Genomic DNA, 10,000 nt, shown 5'->3' with positions numbered 1-10,000 from the left:
ACCAACAAACTCAACCCACATATGACGCCGAGTCTGGGAATCGAACCCAGATCATCGAAGTTAGCTAAGCAGCTTATACACCTTATTCCAAAATGGCCGTCGTTTTGGTATTCTTTAGTTTGCTTGTAAATTAGCCCTTGTTGCCTCGTTCTTAAGATGAAAATTCAAGGAAGAAATTCAACAAGAGCGAAATTTGCAAGCAAACAAAAGAATACTGAACTCGTGGCCATTTTGGAATAAGGTGTATTAAATAGTTGCAAGTAAGCCTAAAACGAAGAGTCGTGAGGGAAGAGAGGTGTTAGCTCAAACAAACTGAATGTAACATTAGGTTTTTTTTTCCTGGTTTACTTACTGACTTTAAATCAGGATGATCTGTTACTGTTTACTGGTTTTATTTTGTCAGGTTTCAGTAACAGGTGTGGCATTGTGCGTTGAAGACAGACAACGAGATGAGGGAAACACATCCAAGATTAAAAGAAATCTCTGCGACAGATGTATGAATATATTTTTTCTGAGGTGTTGTGTGCCTTCATAGTAACACCTTTCCCTATAGAGTAGCCGTGCTGTTTGTGTACTACAAACATCGTCCCCTTGTCTCTCTCCTCAACGTAACAGAAGTGGGCCTCTAACTTTATAAACGTAACCTAGTAACCAATAAGTGTAACGTAGTAACCAATAATCGTAACCTAGTAACTAATAACGTAACCTAGTAACTGCAGTAAGTCTAACGCTACAATTATGTCCAGAAATGCACGAAATTAGATGCACAGGGAGCCCAATTTTGATATCCAACACACAGTGTCCCGTTAAGTCTAAGCCTTTCCTACATATTCGCAACAATAAGGTAAAGGTAAAGGTTAGCGTTATTTTTAGTTCAGGGTAAATGCAGCTGTTTATTTTTACTCGAGGAGCAGCATTTTGGGGACACCTTGTGACGTTAATTGTCTGAATTCCGAGACACGAATGATGTTGAAGTTGGGAAGAAGAGCAAGAGGACACTTCGTGACGCTTATTGAAATCTTCGTGCATGTAATTATTTGCATTCAGCCAGGCGCATCTGGCTCTCCCCAGTTTCATCTCAGCGTAAATTATTTCGTCATTGTCCGTTTTTATACTTCTCAGATACATACGTGCAGACGAATCATGCGTTGGTTGTCCTTTCATCCGTGTAGAGTAAAGGCGCGGCGAAGTATGTCAAACGTATGACCTGTCCAGAGCGGACTTTGGGAAACATTCGTCACTCATCTGTTCAGTTCGTCTAGAAAAAATACGGATAATGAGAAGACATACCATGCTTGTGGAAAAACTATCCCTTGTTTCCGACTTTGTACTACAACCTTGGTCACAAGGGTTGGAAAACTTCATTCTATATGCATTTTGCCCCTCTCCGCCCCTGTGCAATGTTGACAAAACACTTTCGTCTAACAAAAGTCTGCATTTTACCATTTTCCAACATTGAAAGGGGGAATGGGGGTACCGACGCTTATTCTGTAGGCATTGCGGTTATGATTTCAACACAATTTGCCCATGGTTGTAGTTAAACTCAGCCGACGCTATTCAAATGTTTGCCCAAGTCGTCTGCATCTACATGTTCCAACACTGACTCCTCCTTAAGTCCACCTATGTTCCACAGATTTTGTCGTCGTAGAGGCATAAAGCTTCTCTGATATGCTGAAATAATTGCCATCGGTTCTGAATAGTCCTTCCTCAAGGGGAAAACCTTATTTAAGCAATTCATTAATTGCTCATTCAACATTCAACGTGTCTGTTTTTATTCATTTTTTTTCTTTGCATTCTGTTGTGATTCTCAGCTTATTCGCGAACTTCGCAAAACTCTGATGCTGGAGCTGAGTCCGATGACCTGCTTTTTCCCATTGAGGAGGTGGTGGAAACAACTGCAGCCAAATGTGATTCAGGTAAAGTAATGCGAGGTGGGATGAACTCCTAAAAATACGAGGACTTGAAAAGTAATATTGCTTAAAATTGCGTCGGTGTAGGGGAAAAAAGTGAAATTATTTCAAGTTTACTCACATTTATGCTTTTCCAATTAACTTATTTTGGAGTTCACTTTTATGTGACTAAACCACTCAAGACGTTGTTTTTCAAGGTCTCTTTGAAAACTATGGTGCAAGATCGGTTTTTAAGCCTGTATTTAAGTGAAGTTATGATCTTCGCAGTTATGAACGCAATTTTTACAATTGCGTAGAGAATCCTGAAAAATTCAGGACTTCAACGAGGTTTGAACCCGTGACCTCGCGATTCCCGTGCGACGAAGTCCTGAATTTTTCAGGCTTCTCTACGCAATTGTAAAAATTGCGTTCATAACTGCGAAGATCATAGCTTCACTTGATTTCATATCTGCAGTTCATATATGATTCATTTCATATACCATTTCGTCAAGCCTGTATTTTTTGGTCAGTTCTGTCGATCGGACCTTAACCGTTCCATCTTTTACACTTCACTTTCTGCGCAGATTCCAGGCCCAAACCACTTCTTGATTATCCACTCTCAATGAAACCAAGAACAAAGGTTGGTGTATATTTATGGGACATACTTTATTTAATTTGAGAGCGGAAGCTCAACCAAAGACAGGTTATCTGTTTCAACTCCGTTGGGTTCTACAAGAGGAAGGTGGAGTCTCAACTCGTGACACACAATTTTCAAACGGACAAATTTGATGGTTCATTAGTCAGTGCATGCTTAAATATGGCGCACTCGAAGAGATTTGAGGTTTGCTACATTTCAAACGTTTTCGTATTTTGTGATCAATCGTTGTTCGACCAACCGACGATAATGACTATTTTATTAATGGCAGATTAATTTTAGCAAACTGGAAGATTTGAATTTTGCGATATTTCAAACTTTTTGGTCCTAGTTTAAGCAAAATGCCAGAAAGATGATACTTGAAGGCATATAAGGTGCTATCTGCTCCGCTATGTTGTATACCCTGATTTCGTTTTTCGCTGCCAAATATCACATTTGCCGCGACAGTTGATGGTGCGTCAAAAACTGAAAACGAAAAAGAAGATCAGACAGTCCGCGCAAAGCTGAATGTGGCCCTGTAACCGGTTCTGCTACAGTGATTGAACATCTCTTCTTTTCATTCATGAAAGGCACAGTGACAGCATTAACAGCAAATTCACAGTAATTTTTGGAGCCAATTTTGGTGGGCGCAGACATTGCAACGAACCAGACATAAGCAAATGCATTTACCCAGCGCCTGACTAATTTTCACACTGGATATCACGTTGGTTGTTTTGTAGATGTTTGCTTTCAGTTCGATACCGAATGGTGCGCGTTCAAAAACTCAAGGATTGGAGCGAGTGTGGAAAGGAAAGAAAAAAAATCTTTCCCTTCTCGCGCAAATTCCGTAGTTTTGCAGGTTGTGAATTCGATTCCCACTTAGGTCAGATATAATCCTTACTAGGGCTAACAATCAGATAATTTTTTTAAAAACTCTGACCACCATAAATTGCGCTTAATAGCCCTTTGTATGCTGCAAGAAGCACAAGATGGCTTTTCTTGCCTTCTAAATGGATAAACGTGGAGTCCGTTAAAATGTATCGCTTCTAGATTTAATTGATTTGTTCACTTGTTCCATTTACAGGCGACTTATCGTCCCGCCGTTGAAATGACCTCCATGTCATATTTACCCAATGCGCAGATTGAGCAATATCTTGGCAACATCAACTTGTTTCTCATACGAGAAAGTCACACCGTGCGCGAGGTACAATAGATAATCGGGCCTGGGTTGCTCGGGAGCATGGTTAGCGCTAACCAGTATTAAATACCATGGAAACCCCCCTATAGGTTTTGATACCTCTTAACCAACGGTTAGCGCTAACCAGGCTTCGAGCAACCGACCCCAGGAGTTTTAATTGGGTCTTCAAGATCCACGTTGGCGACTTCGACGAAAACGTCACCTCAACACATAACTTTGCACGATTGTTAAGTCTTTCGCTATTATCCCATCTCGTTCACGTCGTGAAAAGTGGGCAAACAATCCGCCTAAAATAAATGTATACGAGTGGTTTGAGAGGACAAATAAAGGAATAAAAGGGTGTGCGGTCACGTGGTCGTCAGCAGTTCAAATTTGGTGACGTCACGTCGTTGTTATGCAGAGTACCGCAAAAAGATGTGCGAAAATGCGTGCCGCACGTGCAGCACGATTATTTTTCCTCGTTTAATTAATGATAATGCTGTTTTGTCGCGTTTTCTCCGTCCTCGCCGTTTAAAGTTCCTAGTAACGATAACGGGTAACGCAATAGAACGGTTTTCAATTGCGTGTCGAAAGTAATTAGCGAATTGCTTTGGTTTTGCATTACTTCACTCAGTGATTGGTTCAAAGTTCTCGCGCCACTTTTTCAACCAATCAGAAGTAAAACCAAAACCACAGACATTTTCCCGCGCTTTGTGTCGGCTACGAGTAATTGCTTCGAGTTTTGGTTGGTTTACTGGATTGTCTCCGTTCTTTTTGATTGGCCAAAGTAATTACTTTGGTTTTGGTTTTACGTCACTCGATTGAAACTCGTTCTAAAACAATGATGCTATTTGTTCAATGGACAAAATAGTCGTGCCTCACGTACGTCACGCATTTCCTTGCCATACACTGCAAGATTTAAAAAAAAGCAGAAATAACAAGATTGAAGGTTTTGAGGTGAGCGTAAAAGAGTAAATTTGTCTTTTCCACGAAAATTTGCTATAAAGGTTTGTACCAATCCTTTTACAAGATACTTCGTCCACAGTGTACAACGTGAAGGAAGAGGAATAATCGCAAAATACTTGAATTTGCTTTAAGTTATATTTCAAATTGACGTTTCATTCTCACAGTTGTCCTCATTGCTAAACGCAACGCTTAAAGTATAGAGTGTTTTCACTCACATGATCAGTAACCTTGTTATTCCACCGCTGTTTCCATAGCAACTTCCGTATTGCCCTCTATTACCTCTTTTGCACTCTATATCCTATTTATGCATTCGTCATTGACCAATGAGAAAAGCGAAAGTCTTTTGAATACATAATTTGGCCGGAAAAAGGCTTTTGTGAAACTGTTGTAGAGGGTTATTGCACGTTCGCTGCAATAGTTTTCTTTCGAGTAACAGACGGTTTTTTGTGTCTTTAGAATGGTGGTTTAAACGTGTTTATGCAAGCATTTGTGGCTGAAGCTCAAGCCATGCTCAGAGCGCACGTGTTAGCAATCGGAGGAAACGCCCTGGTGTCTTACAAGCTGAATGAGATTGTGTTGTTTGACAATCCTCACAAACATCAGGTTAGTTGATCACAATTGGATCATTGATTGGGAATATGTTGCGTAGTGCGTGCAAACGCTAAAAGAGGAAAGATTTCGATGAAAAATGGCTCTGCAACAATGTATCCTCAGATTGGAGCTGAGGCACGCCCGGTATACTTGTTCGCGAAATGTTTGGTCGCAGTCTAAATTATTTTCAGTAGAGGACGTTTAAAGAAACGGAAAAAATGTTGCTAAGTGGGTGGGCAACAGGCAAGGGAAATCCTCGACACATTTCACCCATGCAACATAGTAGATTGTTGAAATTCCGCACACTCGTTAGAAAATTTGCGCTCCCACGAAGACGCGTGCTTTGCAGCCTGTTATTTCCTACTTTTTAAGGGCCTCAACAGTCTTGATACAGCGAAGATATCACCCCAAGGAATAATTCAGCGGCGTGGACCGGAAAACGCAAAAAGATGACTCGAAGGTGACTTTTGAACTTCAAAGCGATGTTCACTGTTTACAAACGTTGAAGCACAGTCAAGCATTACATACAAATTGTGTATTTTACAGGGTATTTTGTTTACAAGAATTGCAAGCAAGTCTCTTTTCATGTTCGAAATTGCAACCATCCAACGAAAGAAGTCCTTTTTTTAAACAGCTAATTAACCCATGGGTAGCAAGTTGGCTGTATCGTTGGAAAGTTTGCAAATCTTCGTTGCTCAAACTTGCTTTTCCAATCCAACACTACGCAGAAACATTCAAGTGGTCGTACACCTCATTAGCACATCATCATGATCAGACCTCGAAGAGTCTTCTACAAGAATCGTTCCAGTATGATTTTTTAATTGTTTCCTACAGCTTTTCTCTCGAAGAGGAATAGGTTTGATTTCTATTCTCAAGTGTACAAGGAACGCTAGAAAGCCTAAAACCCCGTCTTTACGAACAATTTTTGTCACAGTTTTATGTGGCGAATATATTTGATCGTGCAGATAGCATAACAAATAATTGTTGACAATTTGCAGTAAAGTGGGTCAGCAATGCCTTTGGACAGCAGAGTTAAAGCAGAAACAAGGCGAGGTTGCCTGGTCGTTCTTCAATGGCGTTCACTAAGGAGGCAGGAATTTGCCACATTTTATGTGACGAGTCGTCTACACGAACATTCTTTTATTTGTCACATAAAAGCTAACACGCTAGCAGTTTTCAGCAAATACAGTCGTCATATAAAAATTGGGCAAATCTCCTCGTCTTCACGAGCAGATAAATATAGGTTATTGACCAAGCGCGAGGTCAAGATGGCTGGGATATTGGTCAAGTTTTTTTTTGCGTGTTTATGTTGTCGAGGTCCATAAACACGCAAAAAAAAAACGAGGCCAATATCCAACCATCTTGACCAAACAAGCTTGTTCAATAAAGGATTTATTATATGGGATAAAAATCCAAAAAATGATCTTTGATCTTGCAGGACCAAGCGAGAAATCCCGAGCGGGCAGTATAGCTCCATCTTGCCCGCTCGGGTAGCCAATCACAGCGCGGGATTTGGTTCATCTTGCCCGCTCAGCTAGTCATTTAAGAAAAGTTGTTACTCAAAAATTGTCACAAAAATTGCTCGTGCTTTGATTCACAGGGCCAGTGTTTGCTCAACATCAGTGGGGATGCAGTCAGGGTATTCTATGAAGAAGACGAGTCATCAGATAATCCAAGCCGTGGAACACCTCGCAAAAGAACTGCCTCTCATTCAGAAGCAATTGCTCACACCCCAGTTGAGATCCTGAGGCAAAGATCCATTTCTGCCTCCGAGGCATCCATTGGTACTTTGACGGCGTGCGACGTTGCATTCTATGGCACGGAAATCTAACGATTTGAACATATCGACATCGAACATCGACCGTTTTGTCGGGGAGTACCTATGTTCTGTACGGCATCCGAAGTTTGTATTGTTTGGATTGGTACACTGTTATATACTAGAGAAACTAGAAGCAGACGCGGTTTTATTGGCGCACTGATCTCTATTGGTTGATAAACTTGAAGCAGAACAAGCGAGTCAGATTTTTCGTGACTTTTTTGATGAGTGCAACATGTTACAAGTTTCACGGATGTTTAATAACCAATGTACACCATCAATGTCTAGCAGTCTGAAACTGCTCGTACCGATTTATTTTTAGGATACTTCGCCCACCTTGTACGGTGTGGACAAGATGGAATAAGACTTATGATAGAGCGAAGTTATATTTTGAGGTGACGTTTTCATCAACGTCGTTAGTCTGTTGGTCAAACCAATTGCCATGTTCGTTTATTTTTCAAACATTGAAGGCATTTTCGAGGAGATCGCGGCAAAATGTCGCGAACTGTCTTCCTCTTGTCAACTGAAAGACGGCTAATTATAGAAAACTGAATTTCTAAAAGAAAGCATATTCAAGTTTACGTGAACGGACACTCAGCTCTAGCATTTGTCGAAACTGTTGGATAGTGACCCCACATGTTCAAACGATGGATAGCGCTATCTGCCTGATAAATCACTATCCACTGGATAACTCAATAGCCCACTTTCGATATATTGAAATCCAGTCCTAAACAAAAGGCTGGGGAATAAATATAAGGGTTTGTATGAGTTTATTCCCCAGAGCCTCGAGATGATGCCCTTTGTTAAAGACTAAATTTTAATATATCGAAAGTGGGTTATTGGTTTTGCTAGTGTCTATCCACTGGATAGTGATTTATCCGGAGGATAGCGCTATCCATCGTTTGAACAACTGGCACCAGATTGAGTTATCTGATCTTTGAACAAATGGGGTCTGACTGGAAGGAGAGAATTGAAAAGAGCTCCATGCGTGCTTGTATTTCTGAGAGTTCCTTCCACAACTTTCCTGGGGGAGTGGCACCAAGGCAAAGTGGTCTAACAAGGCCGTAGATCATCCTGGTTTCTGTAACATGAAGTGACTGATAGTATTACTTCACCCCTCTTGGACTGCATGGGATTAGCATTCACTTGAAGAGAGGTAGCATTAAAGCAAACTTCCTTGTCCAACGAAACAACTCGGTTACGGTGCTGGGTCTCGAACTAGCACCCCTAGGTCGGAAGTCCGGCGAAGTAACCACTGTACGGCCGTGTCATTCTCCCTAGGGGAATGCCGGGGCATTTCCCTGGGTTTCTGTGAAGCAAAGCGCCTTTTGTACCCGCAGTGTGGCTAAAAGTAGCTATTTCCGGTGCTTTCTTAAACAAATCCGGTACCGTTACAAAAACGTGGCGTAACCCTTGTGGTCTAGGAGCATGAAATCCCACCATGATGAAGAATGGATAAACTGGTTGGAAGGTACATAGGTTGGTAGGTATTTTATTTGTCCACGTTACACGAATGAGTTCAAGACTCGTTCAAAAGTGCTCGTGCCAAATACAAATTCAGAGATTACAGCGGACCCCAGTCACACACGACCCACCGACGACTTTTTTCAAATTTTCGAACTAAATCTGAGTGGATGTCAATCAAATGTTTCCATGGCGAATTCGACTACCGCCATGGAAACAGGACTATTGTCATAGAAACACTTGGTTGACGTCCACCCAAATTTAGTTTCGAAAAATGAATAAAAAAAATCGTTGAGGGACGTGTGTGACTGATAACCACTGTTAATAGAAATAAGTAAAAAAATCAAAGTACGAATAAGTAGAATAAAGTAGGTACAGTAATAATTGCTGAAGAATACGGCGACGATCCGGATGGTGGCAATAATATTTGTTAATTAGATTAATGGCTATTTCGATGAAATTGTTGCTGGCTCTTTTCGGACAAAATTTGGAACGAAAGGAGAGTGTATCTTACAAAATGTAATTTATTCATTAAAAATCACTCCAACTCTAGCATATGTCGAAACTGTTGGATAGTGACTTACCCGCCAGACCCCACTTGTTCAAACGATGGATAGCGCTATCTGCCTGATAAATCACTATCCACTGGATAACTCAATAGCCCACTTTCGATATATTAAAATCCAGTCCTAAACAAAAGGCTGGGGAATAAATGTAAGAGTTTGTATGAGTTTATTTCCCAGAGCCTCGAGATGATGCCCTTTGTTTAATAAAAAAAACAAAACAGATAAGCTATTACCCTCTCATGCATTAGAAGCCCTGTCTGTGTTACTGTTTATGCATATGTCCAAATTAAGCCGTGTAAATTTTTCTCGGTAAATGATCAACCCCAAAGTACAAATCCCTAGACCGCCCACAGCCACCCAGTTCATCCAAAGAACATGGGAATGAGGCACCATGAATGCAACATAGAACAACAACGTGATTAGATTTGCCACTGTTTGTAGGATGCCGCCAGCGATTCCCTCTCTAACCGGATAGGCACGCTCCACTGCAAGTTCAAAAAAAAGAGGCAACGTTCCGTTGCAAACAAAGCCACCGAAGATGATGGAGCTGTAGAGAATTGGCTTGGTCGACGGTAGAATGCTTACACAGGATAAACTGAAGATGAGCATGGATATGGTGGAGAGAGCCAAAAGAAGCACCAACAACTGTTTTGTTTTGTTCTTGACGAAATCTGCATATCTGCCAGTAAAAAAAAAACATTGCTTGTTAGTTTCTGATAAGGACGACAACATTTCATCCAGAGTCAGTCAGGACGGGAGGAAGATCGGGACTGACAAGAGTTTACCGCAATTGCTTGTCCCGTCCCGAAGGATAGACCTTTGGTCTCCAAGAATGATAAACAGTAGGCCATAGTTATGAATGGTTTCGAAGAACCCGCACCTTGTATTTTAAGATAA

The 10,000-nt window shown here is 41.1% G+C and overlaps 2 protein-coding genes across 3 annotated transcripts in view; one reads left to right on the top strand and one right to left on the bottom strand.

Moving 5' to 3' along the window:
• LOC138060341 (C2 domain-containing protein 5-like) overlaps window positions 1-7,888 on the top strand; it is a 42,889-nt gene extending 35,001 nt beyond the window's left edge. For both annotated transcript variants that reach the window (XM_068906096.1, XM_068906095.1), the window contains exons 28-33: window positions 404-494; window positions 1,812-1,916; window positions 2,474-2,529; window positions 3,608-3,727; window positions 5,123-5,269; window positions 6,858-7,888. In XM_068906096.1, coding sequence (XP_068762197.1) covers window positions 404-494; window positions 1,812-1,916; window positions 2,474-2,529; window positions 3,608-3,727; window positions 5,123-5,269; window positions 6,858-7,088 — 750 coding nt within the window. In that variant the 3' untranslated portion in view covers window positions 7,089-7,888. The remainder of the gene's footprint in view (window positions 1-403; window positions 495-1,811; window positions 1,917-2,473; window positions 2,530-3,607; window positions 3,728-5,122; window positions 5,270-6,857) is intronic.
• A 664-nt stretch (window positions 7,889-8,552) lies between these two features.
• The window catches only part of LOC138060343 (solute carrier family 49 member 4 homolog), a 9,621-nt gene continuing 8,173 nt past the window's right edge, over window positions 8,553-10,000 (bottom strand). The window contains exon 3 of the mRNA XM_068906101.1: window positions 8,553-9,782. Coding sequence (XP_068762202.1) covers window positions 9,341-9,782 — 442 coding nt within the window. The 3' untranslated portion in view covers window positions 8,553-9,340. The remainder of the gene's footprint in view (window positions 9,783-10,000) is intronic.

Source organism: Montipora capricornis, chromosome 8 (genome assembly GCF_036669925.1).
Source record: "Montipora capricornis isolate CH-2021 chromosome 8, ASM3666992v2, whole genome shotgun sequence".
NCBI lineage: Eukaryota > Metazoa > Cnidaria > Anthozoa > Scleractinia > Acroporidae > Montipora > Montipora capricornis.
The sequence above is the reverse complement of the archived record's forward strand: the minus strand, read 5'-3'. Positions and strand labels throughout refer to the sequence as shown.